Below are 19,453 nucleotides of genomic sequence, written 5' to 3'. Positions count from 1 at the left end.
ATGTACAATTACACCTACAACTGGAAAACTTTCTCACTGTGGTCAAAAAGTGACACCTAATGGTCATTTAATAAAATTACACTATGATGAGCGCCATACAGGTATCACCAGACTCCTGCGGTCTCATTTCACTGATGTGTTGATCAAACAAATGCCTGTCAGTTTCAGGTGATGCTCATCTTAGTGTCACACCATGAGAAAAGATGAGCAATTCAATCTGTCAAAGACAAAGTACCGTTGCCTTTCATTCAGGCGATCTGCAAATTCAACACAAGTTCTATGAAATTCTTATTTCTATGCATAACTTGCACTCTCCTGGCTGTCTTTGGATAATTTTCTGACATCCTATCCTGCATTATACAGTGTCTGTCTACATCTATAAGACACATAAATTACATGCTTTTCATGTAGCTTTAACACATTATCTTTATTTAAGTATAGCAGGTTTTATGTAGGAATAGTTAGTGACTTTTTAGTTGAAGTAAATAGTATAGACTTAGAAATGTGGACTTTTACACTGAAGAGCTTGGCTCAGTTTGACTAAAATAATCATTAATATAAGACTTTAATTCAAACACAGGACCATTTAATAGTCTTAGAATTTAAGACAGCCATTATAAAAAAGGACCTGTGATCAGCATCATCAATGACCAGCTCATCAAGCTGTGGTGAAGCCTGTAACACATTCATCTGAATCAGTTCAAGAGGCAACCCAGACTCAGATTTAAAAACACTGCTCTATAGCATGCCAACCTCAAACAGAATATAGTATCCAAAATTAGTTTCTCTGAAGTGCAGCCAGCACAAATTCATAAATAAACACCTAGACCCTTGGCTGCTGCAAGATAATATGTGCACTGGATTAAAAGAGTGCACTATTATGTGGGTTTTTCAGTCTGTACAGACCCGACACAATGACCCAGTTTTCTGCTATGACAGTCGATGTACAGTACAACCACCAATGATTTATGACCAAATCAAATAAAAAAGGTATACATGTCTGATAACACCTCCAAAAGAGTTGTAACATGCAAAGACGAAATCATCGCGACTCCACAATTAAAACACGACACAGACAAAGTGTGGTCCATTTATACAGTTTATTGATAGCAAAAGATCATTTTTACTCCTGCATCTTCTCAATGGTCTCCTCCTTGTATTTGCCCTTCTCCTTTCCATCGGCGCGAGACTTGGCCTTGCGCTCCAGGATCTTCTTGCGGTCCTTGTCCAGCTTTAGCCTGGTGATGACCACCTGTAAAGGAAAAAAAAAAATGGGTTGGTACCAATCAAGTTTTTCTGAGAATTGTCACCAGTGGACAACTAGAAATGCACAATGTAGAAACCATAAAAATCCTAATGAGCATCAACGCAGGCTTCAGACAACAAGAAGAGTTACAAAGGCCTTTCATGTTTGATGGTAATTTGGCTTTGAGTAAATTTATGTAAATCTTAATTACATAGGTTGCCATAAATTGAAAGTGACCCACTACTGTCAGACTGTCCTGACAGCACCATTAAAATTACCCTACTTTCTAAAGATATTACAGGACCCCAACTAGAAAAGTGCAGGTGCAATTAATTACATAAAAATTGGCTGCACGCTATGGGCCGTGCCAGGTCGAGGGTCCCAGGTGTCCTGATTGCTGCCAAAATCGTATGACTTGTCCAAACACTAAACTGGAATGGAAACCCTCATTACTGCCATTAGATGCACCTGTGACTTATGTTATAACATGACAAAATGTTTGAAAATGGACTACTAGCTTAGTCAAATGTTCAACTACAAGTATCAACCTTGCAGTTTGCTTTGGCCAGGTCTCATGAACCCGTGAGAGCCCTGCACAATGTTGCCGTTTAGTTTTCATCCATCACAGCTGGGCAGCTGTCTCTGGACAGCTTACTCAATGCTCACTGACAGTCTACAGCACAGTCATGCTTCAATTTGGTCAGTAATAGAAATTAATGTGCCAGATTGTCAAGAGGGGCAAGCTGGAGTAGTGGCAGGTGTGTTTCAGTGGGTTAAATAATAAGATCACAGGGGAGGCACTTCATCCAACAAAACTTTTCTCACAGCAGACATTCTGACTTGAAGGAAAACAGGTGTCACTAATAATGCAGGCTCCAAACTGATCAAGTGCTCCAGCGATTCACCAACAGTGAGCCAACATGTACAATATTAATGCTGTGAAACTGAAGCAGCTACATGAAGATCAGCCATCATTAATTTTACTTTTCACACCCATCCAACTTATGACTTTTCTTTTGAGACATGTCAAACTCATTAATGAAGGTTCCACAAAAGCTCTACAATTAACTACCTTAATGTAAGACCTGTTAATGTACAGCGTGAGATTTCAGCTATCTGTTTTTGAGGCTATATCAAAAAAGAAAGATAATGCAATGAACTATAAAACTACAGTCTTGAAAGCTACCAGTAATTCTTACATGGCTGTTCTAATGGATTGCATTACAATGTACAGTGGCTTTCTACTTTTCTGGTTACAAAGTACAGCCCATTACACTCAAAACTTTTAAACAACTCTTCAGAGACGTGGAAACTTTGCTTCAGGTCAGTGATGCATTCAATAATCATCTAACTTGATCTGTACTCTGACTTTTCGTTTAGCATTCTACTTTTAGTGAGAACTACACCAATATTGTGCAGCAAGATGATATTTAGTCCAGTTAATATTGCTGTAATTTGCACAACAGTCAGATCCATCTAATGCATCTTGTTTGATATTGCCTTCAAAAATATTTTGCAATATAGTTTAATATAGTGCAATTGCATCATGACAAACAATTACCAGGTAAGCACGTTAAAATACAAGATGGAGAGCACAAGGTTTAATGTCTTGATTATCTAATGGAGGTAACCATTTAGCTGATTCAGAGAAACCACAAAAACACTGTCTCAAACGTAGTGTGTAAATGCTGTGGACAAATAAAAACTTCTCCACAGAACCCACTCCAATACAACAGCCTTAAAGACCACCACAAAGTTGAAACTGACCATGTAAGATTCTACTTGTGTATCATACGTTTTTCACCTAGCATACACACCGGGTTAAAACTATGACATTAAGTGTGGGCCAGCACAAACTACTGTTAAAGGACAACTCACCACAGGTAAATGCTTCTCACACCTGCACTATAGTCTTCTTGCAATAGTAAATCTTACAACTTCTGGGCCATGATGAAGTATCTCTGGTACTATCCCTAACCCTTTCTTTGGGGAAATGGCATTTATCAAATATAATTAAGCTGAACAGTGTGTGGCAACCTCTGTTTCACCTTACATCAAAACACAACACAAGTTTGAGTGTCAACAGGTCCATGTTAAGCTTCTTGGTATAGATTTGCATCCATCGGCCTCTGTGATATGACTCTGAGTGTGCACATTTGCACAACTTTTTTTACCAAGGTGCAAATGAGGCTCACCTTGCTGGGGTGGATGCCGACATGGACTGTGGTTCCGTTGGCCTTCTCTCTCTGCACACGCTCGATGTAGATGACGTACTTTTTCCTGTAGACCTGCACTACTTTGCCGATCTGCTGGCCTTTGTAGTGTCCACGGACAACCTGTTCATACACAGCACAAGCAAGTCAAGTAAATGAAGCGTCCTCTTATGTCAAATAAGTCAAACTCAAAGCAATTCACATTAAAGTACCTGGACTTCGTCATCTTTGCGGATGGGCATGGACCTCACGTTGTACTTCTGGCGGAGCTCCTTAGACAGGGGGGAAGACATGATCTTCCTCCTGATGTGTGAGGGGGCATTGAAATGCCTCTTGCGGTTCTTGCGGCGCGAGGATGTTACAAATGGATTGAGCTTCATGATGCTGTGAGCAAACAAGGAACACAGTTCATTCATCAGTTAACATCAACAGCCTTTTCTTGTTTAAAACACTGCAGTTAAGTGACAAATATTGCCCTCTTAGCTGCTGAAAACGTGAAACCAGCACGGACAGAGCTCCATGTAAAATGTGGGTAGGTTAGCAAACTAATGCTACTCTCGAGACTTTGACAGCAACTCGAATTCAAAGTAAATTGCACTAAGTTTCGTCCTCATGCAACCCCTCCTGAAACACGACAAATAGAGACCAACATTGCAACAACATAAAACACCTACGTTTACAGTATGAATATAGCAGCTAGCTCGCTAAGGTATGGCTGCTCTTCAGATGTGTATGCTAAGCTAGCAAAGGGACGCTACTGAGTTAGCATAATGTAACAAACGAGTTGAAGCTGTTGTATTAGTACCAACATTGACAAAGTGTTATTGTCGGGCGACCTACCGACTATCAAGTACACACCGTAACTGTAAAGAAGGCAGTGTAATAATCGCTAGCACCAGGAATCAAACGCCTTCAGTAGCCGACATGCGGATACCGAAGGAGCTAACACCAAGACCAAATACTCATAGATTTTAATTGGTAAACTATCAACATGGGAACAATATCGGCCGTATTTTGATTGTGATAATGTTGACGAGGTGTTTAGACTGTTACATGGATATACAATGAACCAGAAGGGAGGATGGATGGTGATAACTTTGGTGAAATTATCGGCCAAGAATTCTTACCCTGCCGTTTGCTCCTCTATGGCCGGCGGAAAAGAGACTCTCTTAGTACTTCCGCTGGCATTAGTTGACACTCAAATCTCGCGAGATGTCAACGGAAAGCGCATACAAAAAATAGAAATGAACGTTTATACTCGTAAACATATGACGTAAACACTTCGAGTAAACTAAATGATCCATTTTAACACTGATAATTAAATATAATTGTTGAATTCGACACATTGGGCGATTTTTTAAAAGCCTGTCGTTCATTTTTAACGACTATTTTACGGCCCACGTTTATAATAATTAATAATAATACATAATAGTGACATTTACAGGTCTTTTTTTTTTTTTTAAATGTACACTTGTTATCCTGCTGTTTTTTTTCTCGCCGTTCTAACTCTCGCTCGTTGTCCAGATAACATGTTGTCACAAGATGGCGCCAAACCCAGTTAGTCAATAAACATGGTCAGCAGTTGGGGAAACAAGTTTTGTCTATGATTCATCTAGTTTTGGCTTGTGTGCTTATGTAATGTTTTCCTACTGCTGTGGATAACGAACTAACACTGGCAGTGTGACAAACACACACACAAACACACACATACAGGACGACAAAACACGGTGACAGCATAAAATGTGTAAATTCTAGTGAGGCTGTATTTTTAATTGGAGTAATCATTGAAACAACACTATGATCTTTATCACTTTATCATGGTGGTCTGTGGATGCTCTTTTTTTTTGCTCCAGTAAGTTGTCACACAGACACACGAGGGGAGGGGGGTGTTTACACCGGCAGACCACACATACCCTGACCTCCCCCCCTGTGAGAGGACGGAGGAGACCTCCTGTCCTGCCCTCACTCAAGCTTCTACACCCGGACTGGACCACCGACACGGAAGCGGAGAGGCGCTGACACCGTGCGCTGTTTCCTTCCCCCGAGCCGGCGCGCAGTTTCCCCCCACGGAGCCAGCTGCCTGCCTTTTGCTTGCGCTGTCTGCCTGCGAAAAAAGTGATGCTGTCATAGCCCCCTGCGCCGCGGACAGAGAGCCTCTCTCCCCTCCCGCACCCCCTCCTGGTTCCTCTCTGGCTGGCTGTCGCGGCGGCAGTGCGGATGTGGAGCCCGCAACGCAACGCTCTTCAGCCGTCGGCAAGCATCGGAGAAGAAGATGAAATGTTTTTCCCGTTACCTCCCGTACCTCTTCCGCCCTCCGAGCACCATCCTCTCCTCCACTTGCCACACCGAAGGTAAGGGTGGGACGCCGGTGGGGGCTTGTCACGGGCTGCGAGTTGCCTACTTTGAGCGTGTGACATGAATGTTCAGGCTGCTCCTGACACACGCAGGACCAACAGGGCTACATGTGTGCAGAAGTTAGGGATTGGTCCAGTTTGTTGGGCTGCTTGCTAACAACACACTGCAGATTTGTCACTGTGCATGAAGTTGTGGGAGCCATTCTCACACCCAGGGATGGGGGAGATGTTAAAGATCACTGATGCAAAAAGAGAGATATTCGTGTGTGTGCGTGTGTGTGTGTGTGTGTGTGAGAGAGAGAGAGGTTGTGTGTGCATCTGCTCTGAAGAGTAGCACTCCCTGTTTCACTCGTTTCCCTTCAAGGCAGATCCATCAACACAGGCCTACAGCATGCCAAGAGAGACCCTCAGGTGGTGGAGTTGCATGACAAGTATCTTTTTACTGCCCCTTGATATGTGTTTTGATTAATTTTACCCCGTCTTCAGACAACGTGCACGGCAGCAGGCCTTTTTCGAGGCGATATTAGACTCAATCCACCTGCGATTCACTCAACATAGAGGATGGAGTTTCCTCAAAATGCCCAAACCTCCACCCCTAACCTTTCCCAGTCCAAACAGAGTTATCGCCACAGAGTTGTGCATAGTTTGAAATCTCGAATTGATGGAATTGACCCCAGCTGATATGGCAATGAATGAGTTCATAAGAGCCGGGCGATCCATCCTGCTGATTGTGCTGTCAGACGCGGGGGGGGGGGGGGGGGGGGGGGCAAGAGGGTCTGAGTGTTTGTATAACCAGCCATTTACTAGGTCATAATGTGGAGACTGAGCCACTGCATTATTTAGCTTTGCATGGTTGCCCTCCTTCCTGTGCGCGCACTGCCCCTCAGCCCTCTGGCACAGGAAGGAAGATAGTGTTGTACAATCTACAGTGGAGTATGTGTTGGTCAAAGCCAGGGCCCTTCACAGCCTGCAGAGATGACCTATATACTGTATGTACTCAGTAGGCCGGAGGATGTACTGAAGGGTGTTTACGTATGCACGCTTGCTCAATCACTCACTCGCTCATGTCTTCTTCTGCTCCATCACACCCATTAACTTTCCCTTTTTTTCCAAACTTTCACTCCCCGTCTACTTCTCACTATCCTCCTGAGCATTTCTGTATTGATTTGTCAGATAAAGCCTTTGTAAGGCTAAAAAAAAGGAATGCGTCAACCCTTCAAGGTTGACGCAAATAAAAATACTGAGTATAGTTTACAAAAGATAACATGAGCTTCAGTTAAACAAACCAACAAACCCGTCCGCCAGAATAAATGTTGGCAGTGTACATTTCTGCAAACCACAGAACTCTTTACATTCGTTTGTGTTCCATTTTCTCTTGACAACGTTGTGCTTAAAGTGTAGTTAGTCTTAGACCCCAACACCACTTGGTTAGAGTTTGGGAAAAATCATGTTTTGGTTAACGTGGCCCTGCTGCCACTGACACTGACTGGAAGTTGTCCCAGCGTCTTGTCAAAACTATGTCACTGAAAGAAATCCCCAGGCAGTGGTATTAAACAGTGGTCTTCTCAGCCTGGTGTCATGCCACAAGTATTGATAGGGTGCATAGTAATGGGACAACAAAAGTTATTATTAAGGATCACGATTAAAAACACTCAGGGTAAGTTAATCATGGTGAATTTCCATTGTCAGAATAACTGATAAATTCCCTCACACGAATGACTTGGAAAAACCTCTGGCTCGCTAACGTACAGTCCTATGTAAATTTATGGTTTATTTTTGAATTGGAGCCCAAACTGTTTCAGTCATTCCATCATCCTGAACCTGCCACCATGGCTGAGGGCACAGCTTGCCCATGGTATCCCCCACGAATGTCTCAAAAGTTACACTGGATGTGTGGAAATGCACTCCTACTCCGTTAGCTCAGGATTCTTTCTTTACAAAATGTAAGGTCAAGTGATGTTGTATGTTTAGGTACAATTTTTAGTTTTGATAATATTTTGATGTTTACTCTGTGGATTGCAATCATTTTGGGTCAGGATATGAAATTTCCATATTGTCCGATGCCTAATGGTACTTATGAAATATACAAACCTAACATATCTGTGGTTTGCAGAACTGTACAAAGCTAACATTTTATTCTGGTGACTGGGCTGAACAAACAACAAAAGATTAAATACATTCACTTTCTAGAAAGATATATCTACAGAATTAATTAAGGGGTTTACATTAGTCAGTTCTGTATAACAGGACAGTCTTAAGAATATTTAGTTTCTTTGTATGTGACCTTAAGAGTGCAAGAGCTATTGGATTTCTGAAATAAAAGTCAACCTCGTCAGGGTTTTTATAAACTTTGTCTGTGGAAATGTAGCCAACAGTGTGAAAGTGTGAAAATTGACAGTGCACTCAATAAAATAATTCTTGGTTCAGAAATGTTTTTTATTTTTTATTTCTTTAATTTCTAAGTGTAAAACATTAAAGAAACTAGTTTTTGTCTTAGATGACTGGTGTCAAATTGTCATGATGACAAGGTGTACTCATCGAAACACAAATCTTAAGTAGCTTAAAAGTGCTGTATGTAAGAATTGTAGCTGCACTGCTAACTGAGCTAACTAGCAGTTAGCAGTTACTCCTGTAATATGCTGCCGTTTTTTTAAATATGAATTTGCTAGGTGGCCTATTGCTTTGACAACTGAACAAACTTGAAAGTGATTTTTGTTGGTAAAGCCCTCTCTCCAAGGCCAAAAAACATTTATTCTCATGGATTTTCTCTTCATATCTCTGGCTTCTTTTTCTCCATTTTAACAGCTGCCTATTCTTTCTTCACTATACACTGTCCATTTAGAATATCTAAATGGGCTTTAAGTTTTAGATAAAGGTTAAACATGTGGCAAAAAGCATTAGAATCAAGTACTATAGTGCTGCAGAGATGCCCCTGCCTACAAATCTTGTTCCCCAGATGTAAGACAACATTTTTGTTTGTTACAAACTTCAACAAATGTCTCATCATCACGATTTCACTATTTTTTTTTTAATCAAAAGGAGAATTGTGATCTAAAAATGATCATTGCCATTAATCGTGAATCACATCACAATCATAATCTCTGCTTTAACATACAGCCAGAAAGATTCTGGCAAAGTGCAGAGATATGATCGTCTAAATCTAGACGTGAGCTTCTAATTTACGAGGTGTGGTCCACAAACACAATCTTCCCCTCTCTCAGACTGCCTCAGCCCCAGATAAGGGAGTGGTATAATAGAGGAAATGATAGATCAGTAAATGTGGGGCTGGAGAGCTCAGCCACAGTAATATGATAAGAGATCCCGCGCAACTCTCTGTGTGGAGAAATATCAAACAGTTGTACGCGGGAACAGAGTGAGAGACGTCGGATCTCGTGTTCTGGATGGAGGCCTGGCGGGGTTGTGATGACATCAGCAGACGACCTTGGAAATATGATGTGAATAAATGACACAGGCCGTCTCTTCTGCAGGCATTCTGTGTGTTTGGGAAAGCGAGCGTTTTGCGCGCGTCAATGTGCGCTCGCACTGGAAGTGCGCGCCTCCGTGCTTGTTTACGCCCCTGTTTGCACTTCCTGCCGTGACCTTGTTGCTGCGGTTTGCCTCTCCATTAGACCTGCTGGGTCTCGAGGAGGCTGGTGGGTGCACCGCTGTGGTCCTTCTTGTTCCTCTTGAGTCCCCTCCCTCCCTCTCATCATTCCTCCGTCTCTTCAACATCTCCCAGCGTTCACGTCCGCTCCAGCTGAGCAGAGTTCACCCCAGGGAAGATGAGTGTGCAGTTACCATGTTAGTGGAAAATACATTATATAAGCCCGGCACTGGACCATATTGTGTGTGCGTGTGTTCCCTTTGTTTATCTGGGCCACTGTGGAGAGCAGTGTGCCAGCATCGCTCGGATTCACCTGGGTCCAGTCTCTGAGGGATGCACAGCCAGCCTTGAATGCCTGTGTCTTTTTTAAACCTGTGTGTGTCTGTTTGTGTGTGTGTGTGTTAGTTTGGGGCCCTGTTTGAGTTTGCATGACTCTCACTTTGGCTTTTATGTATTTTTTTTCTCTCCTTCAGTCCCCCTGGTGTTCTTTTTTTCGTCCCCATTTCACATCAGTCTGTCAGTTGTGGTGTGATGGATTAAGTCTTAAAGGATTCTGATGGGTTTGTGATTGTATGTGCTTCTCCCTTTTCTGCTGTCCTGCATTTGAGTCAGGGAAAAAATGTTGTGCATCCCCGACCGACACCTCGTCAAATCACACGCTGCCATCAATCAACGCAGGCCTGTCCTGCTTCTTCTTCCACGTTGTCCTCCTTTTAGTTGCTGTCGCGTCTGAGGGTGACTCTGTGATACATTATTTGTTTGAGTGTGACAGAAAAAAGTCAGAATCGAGTGATGAATATTTAAGATTAGATCTGCTACAAGACAGTCTCTGTGATTAATGACTATAGTTGGCGTTTGTCATCTCAGCTGGTTCGTATTTGTGTGTCTGTGTGTTTTGCATTCTTGCTCGGGCTGTTTTATTTATAAGGAGAGCAGCGAGCTTGTCATGGCAGTGCCTGAGGGGGACTTCTGTCGGCATTTTGACAAAGCATGACACCAAGTCGGAGTTTTGTTTTTTTTGGTGTGTGTGCTGGTGTGCATGTGTGCCGTTATCATGCGTCCCGTTGTGTTGTTGTTATCCTGACAGACACCCACTTCACAGCTCAGAACACACTTCTGGTATTCGCCCCGTCCTTGCATGCCGCTGGGGACAAACACACACACACACACACACACACACACACACACACGCACACTCATACGGCTTCCACACACTCGTACACGTGAATGGTGTGTTTCGGTTTGGTCAGCTTTTCTCTTCAGAGGGGAGGAAAATGGGAGAACGGGGAACAAAAAGGGTGCTAAAAAGGATACCAGAGAGAAGGAGGGAAACGAGAGAACCACTTGTCAGTCCACCCTAGTTTAGCCCTCTCAGCTATACTTTATACTTTATCACTCTGACCAGAAGTGGGAGATGTTGAGAGAGAGGAATGTCCTTAAAGGAGTAGCCCGCTCTTGTGATTGTATCGCACTCCCATAATAAAGTTGATGGGACTAATAAAGCTGCGGCAGAGATGTCCTGACTTGTAGTGGACCCTATTATCTCCCAAAATGCACCCGAATAGCCTTTTTTTTTGTTGGACCCTTGCCTGATAGGTGCTCATGTCCTTGAATGAACATAGCATAAGTTTTCCAACGCAGGTTTTCTGTAAAGAAGTTTGTTCTACACCCAGGCTGAGACAATTCTGATGACATCACTATGACATCATTTATGTCTGATTTCTTCACATATGACCTGTAAACTCACTTAAATGTGTAGACATGGTGGAGTTACCCTTTAAGAAAGACAGAAGACAGGCTGAACAGTGCTCCTCATGACAAGTAAACTGAACTTGATGTGTCGAGGGGAATCACCAGACACGCTCATGTGACAGTAAACATCTGTTCTGCTAAGGTGCCCTCGAGCAAGACATTTTTAAATGCCTGCTGGCTTCAGGTTCTCTTGTGTAGTTGTAAGAGAAGAGAATTTCCCTTCATGGAAATGATTTGGAATGACAAGATAAGCTATTTGTTTCTGTTCTGGTAAAGGTTCGTTTGAAGCAGCTTTATTTTTATATTTATTAACTGGCATTTCTTGTTTGTTTTTTTTTCTTTTGTAAAATCTATTTTTGTTCGCTGGGATGGAGACACAGAAATCATGTCGGTTGCTCTGAACACTTTTAGCTTTCATATGCAACGCCGGCTCGAAAGAGTTGGGACCTTGTGTAAAACATAAATAAAACAAAATGTGATCATTTGGTAATCTTTTTCGACCTATGCGCAGTTAAAAACTATACAAAAACGACCTCTAATACGGTTGATAAACCTGTGTGGGCATTGTAATCTAGTCCCTGCCTCTGTTCGCCCCGGTGTCTGTGTGATGAGACCTTGGCACTTGTGTGCTGGTGGTAAAGTGCCTCGCAGGTATGTGAAAAGCAGTGGCTGGCAACAACATGTGTATTACATCAGACATTTGCAGTACATGGTCTGCAATACAGTGTGTACCCTCCTGAGGCTAACAGTTAGCAGTGACAGCGAGTGTAATAGGAACTGACCGCTCTGAAATGGGGAGAGAAATGCAAATGAAATGTCACGTTTGCAGACGTCTTAGGATGAAATATGGTTAGATCAGATACTTCCAGTCCTCACACATAATACAGTAATTGTAAACAGGTTGGACAGTGTAAACAAAATCAACAGAGTATATATTAATTAGTGACTCAACAGTGATTTTCTGGTGATGTGCTGTCCACTGTTTGTTTAAACTATGAATTTGAAACGGTGGCCAATTCTTCCATATTGCAAATTTTACCCTAAAAATACTTCCTTTGTGCAGTAAACTTTCAAATACTTGGCAGATCATATTTGCTTTCCTGTAATAGAAAAAAAAAAGGCTTTTGTACAAAATGACTAGATTTCATAGCAGGAGAATTGAGAAACAGTAGATCAGTGTGATCGTAATAACCAACCACATTAATAATACACATGGCTCATTTTGGAGTACGACTATTGAATTCATAGTCATTGTAAGGTTTAAACGACCCCCACAATTCCATCATTTTCCTACTGAAACGAAGGGAATGAATGGCTGCCTGGAAGGAATGAAGGAAGGAAGTCAACATAAAAGACGATACGTCAATATAAATGATAGGTGATGGGTACTTTAAAGGATAAAACATGTCCTTTGAATCCGTCTAGGTGGATCTGTGGGAACTGAAACGAACACGGTGAGACGAAAACCACAGGCTTCTTTTTCTCACACGGCTCTCATCCGCAGTCTCACTTTACCACAAATACTTCCTGCCAGGTCTCCGCAGTAAGTCGACATGAAAAACAAGGAAAAGAAGCGAGCAATTACAGTACCGCTGAAACTCCCTTCACTCCTCCAGCCTCACAGGAGGTAGCGTGTTATTACAGCAAACACTGTGACGCAGGTCTCGTTCTCGCCTTACTTTATCGCTGTTTCACAATGTGTAGAACAAGCGCTAATGTTTCACCTCTGGCCTGTGACTAGGCGGTGAGACCCACTGTTGGAACACCTTGTGTTACGCAGCATCGACTGCCCCTGTTGGGAGCTATAGAGCCAGACAAAGAGGCTCCTTATCGAGCCGGACTGCGGGGCCTTTGCTCCGGCTGGCAGGCTCCAGCACAGAGACAGAGGCTGCTATTGGGATTGAGGTATATATATAGAACATCAGGATGGGCTTCCTCTTTCTCTGCCTCTCCCTCTCCGCCCATCTGTCTCTGTGGCTTTATAAAGGCTCCTGATGTGTTGAGTGAGACAGGTTTGCACTGCTGCAATAACATCTATTCATTAAATCCTGGAATATGGCAATGTTTGTGCATCTTATGTTATTACTGTAGCATTGAAATATACAGTAACTGACTTGAACAGCATTAAGGTGTAATTTATTTTTAGAAGTAGTGAAACAGCGTTTGTTTAGAGACAGAGTGGCTTTATGACTCTCATCCCATATTAATCTCAATCCTTTTTACTCGCCCTTCGTCCTGAGGTAAGACAAACCCAGGCTGAGAGATGACAAGTGCTCAGCGTACCCAGGTGAAAAGCTTTTTTTTCCCCCTTGTTTGCATCGCAGCCTTTTTAAGTTGTATGAGTTTAGGAGAATAGACTCGCTTGGATGAAACATTAATGAGGCTGTGCAGCTGCTGAGAAGTGGATTTACAGTTGATAAGAAGAACAAACAGCGCTGAAGACGATAAAACAAAGAGTTAGAGCAAAGTGTTACATATTTTAAATAATGCAACGGAAAGAAAGGATCTCTGGTTTTGCAGGTTTAGGTAGATGTATTTGAATTAACATGTGTACTCGGAGAAGATACTATAAACAGAAAGGCCCTGTAGAGCAGTGTTTACCAGCCAGTGGCACTTGTACCCCAGGGGGTACTTCTAAAGTTGCCATGGGGTACAAAAACAGAGCGTGTGGTAGCTCAGCTATTTTGGTTTAAAGACAAAAAAAGAAATTCTTATCCAGCCACAGCAGGCAGCTCAAAAAACAAAGCTACCTGCCCATGAGGGACAAAGTTAGCTTCTAGCTGATGAACATAGTGAAGTGTTCAGCAGCTAAACAGCCAAATACACCCTCCAGGAGTCAGTGAAGACCAAGAAGAGCTGTAAGGATGTTGGGCTTGCCAGGTGGCCAGAAACATGGCGCCAAATGAATGCTAATGTGCTTCGTGTCAACTGGGATGTGTAATTAACTGTCTGTTAACAAGATCATTATGTTGTTTGTTCGCAGCCTGTCTCAGCCGTCACCATCAGTTACTGCAGGTTTAAATAACACGCAATCTAAAATCACTTCAACTGAGAATGGCAGTCAGTAGAGCGCATACCTCCACCGAGGCTCAAAAGTCCCTAAATAAACTAACCTAATCCAGTATCAAATAAAACAGTTAAATCCACTAGACATCAAATTGTACTCACTCATGGATACCAACAAGAGTCGACAAGCGTCATGCATTACCTCCTGAGAAGTTAACAAAATCTCACAATGTTAAAGGGGTCTATTCATGGCCGAGACCCATCCTCCATCCAAGTCACCTGGAAATGCGTTCAGAGGTTTTCGTGTAATCCTGCTGACAACACAATCAACCAACGAATAGACAAACAGACACGGGCGAAAACAGAACCTCCTTGGCGGAGGTAGGAGCACACTTGGAGCATGTGATGTGTTTTGTTGTTTCAGGAGCATTTAAGCTTATTTAACATGGCTATGGGTGCACATGAGGTAAAGAACGGTTGAATACCACCAGCATATGTATTTATTTAATGGGAAAATAAAAACAAATGAGAGATGTTGGGGCATTGACAGAGTGGTCCCACGACACTCTTTGGGTGTGAAAAAGAATGAGTAACACTTCCCTCCATAAGTGAGAAATGTAGTTACACTAGGCAGGTCCCTGATGTAAAGCTTGGGTAAATGTAATGAGTGGGATGTGCGGTGTCCCTGACGGAGAACATGTACATTCAGCTGACGTTCATTGGATAAATAAATGTTAAAGGGGCTCTAGATAGTTTGAATTCAAACTCAAGATGTTCTCAAAGGACATTAAGGTCCCCAGAACACGGTTTCAAGCTGAAAAGGTGGCAGGGTCCGCCAAATGTAGACAAAGTAAAACAGAATGAAGCGTGTGTTCTCCTTTAAAGTCAGTTTGTTTATTCAGTTTATTTAGTTTGTTTAGGCATAACAACTCAGTCAATGAAGATCGTTCTCTTCTGATTGCTTTCCCAAAACTACATAGTGCACCTTTAATAAGATTTGAATATTAAAGACTGAAAGGCGGGAGAGCATGAGGCCCCAGGTGTTGGTTTCCCTGGTCTGACTGACATTAGTGTTCCCCGGGGAGGGAGAGGTGGTCATTATCCAGGGTTCACAGGAGCCCTTAGACAGATGAGATACATCCTGACTCAAGTCCTGCAGCACGAACACAGGCGGTGTTTTTAATTTAATTTCCTCTGCTGGTGTTGCTCCCATCCTGCTCTGTAAGGTAATAAAGGCGAGGCACACACATCCCAATAATTACGCACATATACTATATCCCAAATGAAATGCTCCAGGAAGTCAAGGGCTGTGATTAGAAGTGAGATATAACAGTGCCAGGGCACTCTCAGGACGGCGTAGGAGCAGATTTACCGGGCCGGAGTCACTGCCGGGGGTTTATCTCTATAGAAACCCGACCGTACCCACAGGAGCAATGGCTGCCATCCAGTTAGATCTCGCTTGAGGTTCCCTTTTATAGTTCCCTTCATACTTTCTCAAATATCCCTCTGAAAATAGCTTTGTACGGCTGCAGAGTCATCACAGTCCCGTTTGTACAGAATAAACCTGAGTAACGCTAATCAATACGGAGAAGGTATCAAACCAAAACACAGACGGGAGCAGAGCTGGGGCTATAGATAGAAAGCAGCTTGTAGTGTTTTCAGTCTGTCAGCACCACGGACAGAGTACAGTGGCCACAAGAGAGAGAGAGAGAGAGAGAGAGAGGGGGAGATGCTACGTCGCTCCTCCAGCCACACTGTATTAAAGGCTTTCACTGTTCTGTCTGAATGGTGTTCTACGCATACGACATGGCACCAGATAAATAATGTAGCCTAATGCTACTGTGAGAGGCAGCAGACAGCAGCAGTACATGAAGTACCAGTCTGTCTCTCCTGTCGCCGTCTCTTGTTCACTTTCTCTGCACAAACACACACACACACACACACACACACACACACACACAAATTACAAAGGTACAAAACGCACAACTCTCTGAATGGATGGATGACACATGATGTCACATGACATCAGCAAAGCTATTCTCTCTCGGTGTCTCCGTCTGCCTCGGTTCTCTTTATATTTTATGTGCGTGTCTCTACACTAAGACTTCTGACATCAACAATTGTGATAACAGCATCTGCATGCAGCATTTATCGTGAGTCACACTGTGGGAGCATTCATACCGTCTGTGTGTGAGACAGACCTTATTTATAGCTGTTATTGTTGTGCAGGAGAGGATGCTGCTGTAGTTCCCCCCCGTGTGAACCTTCTTAGCCATCAGCTGGTAATAATGTGTGTCATCATGCAGCTTCATATCAGTAGTCACACCGTTATTTCACCACACATTGCACACAAAAACAGTTCACTCTCTAAGCTTCAATGGCGACCTGTTCCCTCAAGTATTATTGACTGTAAAGCTTCTCCAAGGCTGTCTTTATCTCCTATGTTCTTGTAATGAATAGTTTTTATGTAATGAAATGATTCTGTAGCTTCTTATCTAAAACTGCTCCAATCATATTACGTCGTAGAGCGGGGAGTAAGAGAAATGGCAGCCATTTGATACAATATCTGCTTAACTTGCAAAATCCATGGTAGTGCATATATAATACTGCGTGTATGATCCAGATTTATGCAAATTTACAATCATGCGTCATAGACTTTGAGTGTGTGCTCCTCGGTTAGAATTTCCCCCGTTTGCCAAACACATTTTTGGTGAAGAGCCCTTGTTGACTCTTTGTCCCGCTGGAACTTAACCAGATTTTGAAATCCCACCACCTGACACTGTTATCATACTCTGGCTTCACCCCTGCGTCTCGTCCAGTGGGATTACACGGACGTGACTGAGTGAGACTCTGCGGGATCAGCGCCGGTTATCTCATTTGCTCGACATATTCACAGGCAGGCTCAAGAGACAGAGACTCCCGGAGTGATTTCAGTCAGAGGCCAAGGACTGCAAGAGGAAGAGAAAAGGCAGATTCTGTCACTTAGCATTATATATACAATCTGAAAAGGGTGAATATAGAAAACCAGCTTATGTGAAATACTGTCCAGAGTATCATTATCCTTTTCCCAACGTTAAACATCCATTAACACACATATTTGGGATGAAATAATGAGATGTGAATTAAGAGTGTTTGATCGTGCACAGCAAAAATATGACTGGATTTATGATCTCTAGTGCACTGTTTTAATTTTCAATCCTCCGTTAACCTTTAAATAAATGACTTTGCCGTCCTCTCCAGGGGTAATAGTCTCTCTTTAACTTATACGTCAATAAGTAGAGATTTGTTCCCAATCTGTTATGTAAAATGAGCTTTGTTCAGTTTGTTCTCAACCTCGGCTCTCAGTGATTAGCTCACATCGATCTGACCAAATGGCTCTGTGACCCACCTCGCATGTAATGTGCTCGGAGGCCCGGTGTGCGGCAAAGTATTAAAGTTCCCACCAGCCGCTAATTTAAAACTTGTAAATGACTCGCAGTAGATGTTTTCTTTTCTTGTGTGTGTGACGACCTGCACATGCATCGCCGCGTACCAAGTGACATTGTGCTGGCTCTTTGTAGTCGACACTCACTGAAATAAAGAAGCTCAGGAGAGCAGCAGCATTACAGTGATTTAGTCGGCTGCAGACAGTGGGGTGTATTTCATTGAGCCCATCTGGCCTGTTTGAAAGTGTTGCTGAGTCTAAGAGAGGCGATCAGGCGGTGGAACAGAGAGGGTGATGGATAGGGTGATGGGGGGGGGGAGATGAGAGTGCAGATATGCGGGATGTGGTGGTGGTGGTGATGGTGGTGGTGGGGGGGGGATAAAAAAAAGGAGCTCTTTTCCGGCAGAGTTGAATCTCAGGCTTGGCCGTGGCACACTGCTCTGCCTGTTTTCATACCAAGCACTCGGCTCTGGCTCCTCACCAGCTTCAAAACGACCAATAGCCCTGAACCCACCCGCTCGCTCTCTTTCTCCCGCTGACGTTTTGGCTCACCCCCGTCTTCCCCCTCTTCATCTTTTCTGACTCTCATTCACCGACTCCTTCCTTTGGTTCCCTCCTTCTGATTTTCCCTACCTTCGCTCTCTTTCTCCACCCCTGTCGGGCCTTTTCTCCGGCCTTCCGGTAGTACAGAGGGGTGTGGGATCGGGCCAGGGGCTCCAGGTTGCCATAGTGACACTTTGTGTCCTTGATGTCATTAGTATTGACGGTGTGCAGCGAGGCCAAGCTGTCCTGGCACAGGGGCTGTTTACTGTTTACCCCAAACTTAAACTATTCACTGAAAGACGAGTGTGTGCATCTGCATGTGTGTGTGTGTGTGTGTGTGTGTGACATCACGTCTCTATTTCTATTTTATATTCAGATAATATATGTAGCAGTAAAAGAAAGAATGAGCAACAGAGAGAGGAGAAGTGGTGGATTTGATGATTGCCTGATGAGAAAAGCTCTTTCCAGGAGCTGGATATGCACCGTGGGGAGAATCTTGGCGAGGTGGAAGTGGCTGTTTTCATGAAGACACATCCCCTCTGTCTGTCCGCTCACTGTATGATTACTGAAGCGTGTCTGTAGAGCGGCACCCGCTCTCCGTCTTGCTCTTCCTGGTTCTCCTGGTTGCTTCGCCGGGCTCGTCTGTCTGAGGAAATGGACGTCCCCTTAGAAATATACAGTATGTGTGCATTATATCTCCACACTTGTGACCTCATGCATCTGTGGTGAATGCACTAATCGCGGGGCTGCACCTCCACCTCTCACAGACTGTTCAGCTCAGAGCTCACAGCTGGCAGGTTGAGGCGTCGTCTGCGTTGCCAGAGCAATTAGTTCTGCTCGGCATCTCGGGCCAGAGGTGGACAAGATATGGATTCCATATTGATGCTGTCACATCAAATGGAGGGAGATGCACAAACATAAATACAATCTTCATCGTCCCCTGGTAATCCTTTATGTATGATATAATGGCTTTAAGATTGTCTGCGGATGTGGAAAAGAAGCATTTCCTGCATTGATTGAAATGCGAACTGAGTCTCGTCCTTACACAGAGCTAGAAATAGTTTATTTTGAGGGTCATTCGATTCGAGTCCGACCGATACATGAGAGCAGATACTGCAGATCATGGATGAATCAGTGTTTGTCTTCTGCTTTTGCTTTTTTCTTACTTTAACAGAACGGACCAACCAAAATAAAAATTAAGTCCCTATCTACTCCCCCTCAAGCTGATGGAAAGTCAGGTGAAGTTTTTGTAGTCCACAAAACATTTCTGTTTTTTCATCTGAAAAACAACAGCATGGCAGTATTCTCCTT

At 43.3% G+C, this 19,453-nt stretch overlaps 2 protein-coding genes across 2 annotated transcripts in view; one reads left to right on the top strand and one right to left on the bottom strand.

The window, feature by feature from the left end:
- Positions 1 to 1,081: 1,081 nt before the first annotated feature.
- On the bottom strand, positions 1,082 to 4,737 carry rpl26 (ribosomal protein L26). The gene is made up of 4 exons (XM_030396267.1): positions 4,587 to 4,737; positions 3,672 to 3,843; positions 3,442 to 3,582; positions 1,082 to 1,252 (listed from the first exon to the last, which is right to left on the bottom strand). Exons 2-4 carry the CDS (start codon positions 3,837 to 3,839, stop codon positions 1,124 to 1,126), a joined length of 438 nt encoding a protein of 145 aa, XP_030252127.1. The 5' UTR covers positions 3,840 to 3,843; positions 4,587 to 4,737; the 3' UTR covers positions 1,082 to 1,123.
- Positions 4,738 to 5,731: 994 nt separating this feature from the next.
- Positions 5,732 to 19,453, top strand: part of ppp2r2ba (protein phosphatase 2, regulatory subunit B, beta a) — a 48,085-nt gene continuing 34,363 nt past the window's right edge. The window contains exon 1 of the mRNA XM_030396262.1: positions 5,732 to 5,810. Coding sequence (XP_030252122.1) covers positions 5,732 to 5,810 — 79 coding nt within the window. The remainder of the gene's footprint in view (positions 5,811 to 19,453) is intronic.

This window comes from Sparus aurata, chromosome 18 (genome assembly GCF_900880675.1).
Source record: "Sparus aurata chromosome 18, fSpaAur1.1, whole genome shotgun sequence".
Lineage (NCBI taxonomy): Eukaryota > Metazoa > Chordata > Actinopteri > Spariformes > Sparidae > Sparus > Sparus aurata.
The sequence above is the reverse complement of the archived record's forward strand: the minus strand, read 5'-3'. Positions and strand labels throughout refer to the sequence as shown.

Coding starts and splice junctions, on each gene's coding strand:
- rpl26 (XM_030396267.1), bottom strand. CDS start 3,839: ATGAAGCTCAATCCATTTGTAACATCCTCGCGCCGCAAGAACCGCAAG. Junction 3,583..3,671: donor GCAAAGATGACGAAGTCCAG/GTACTTTAATGT, acceptor GTGTATGAACAG/GTTGTCCGTGGACACTACAA. Junction 1,253..3,441: donor TCGGCATCCACCCCAGCAAG/GTGAGCCTCATT, acceptor TTTCCTTTACAG/GTGGTCATCACCAGGCTAAA.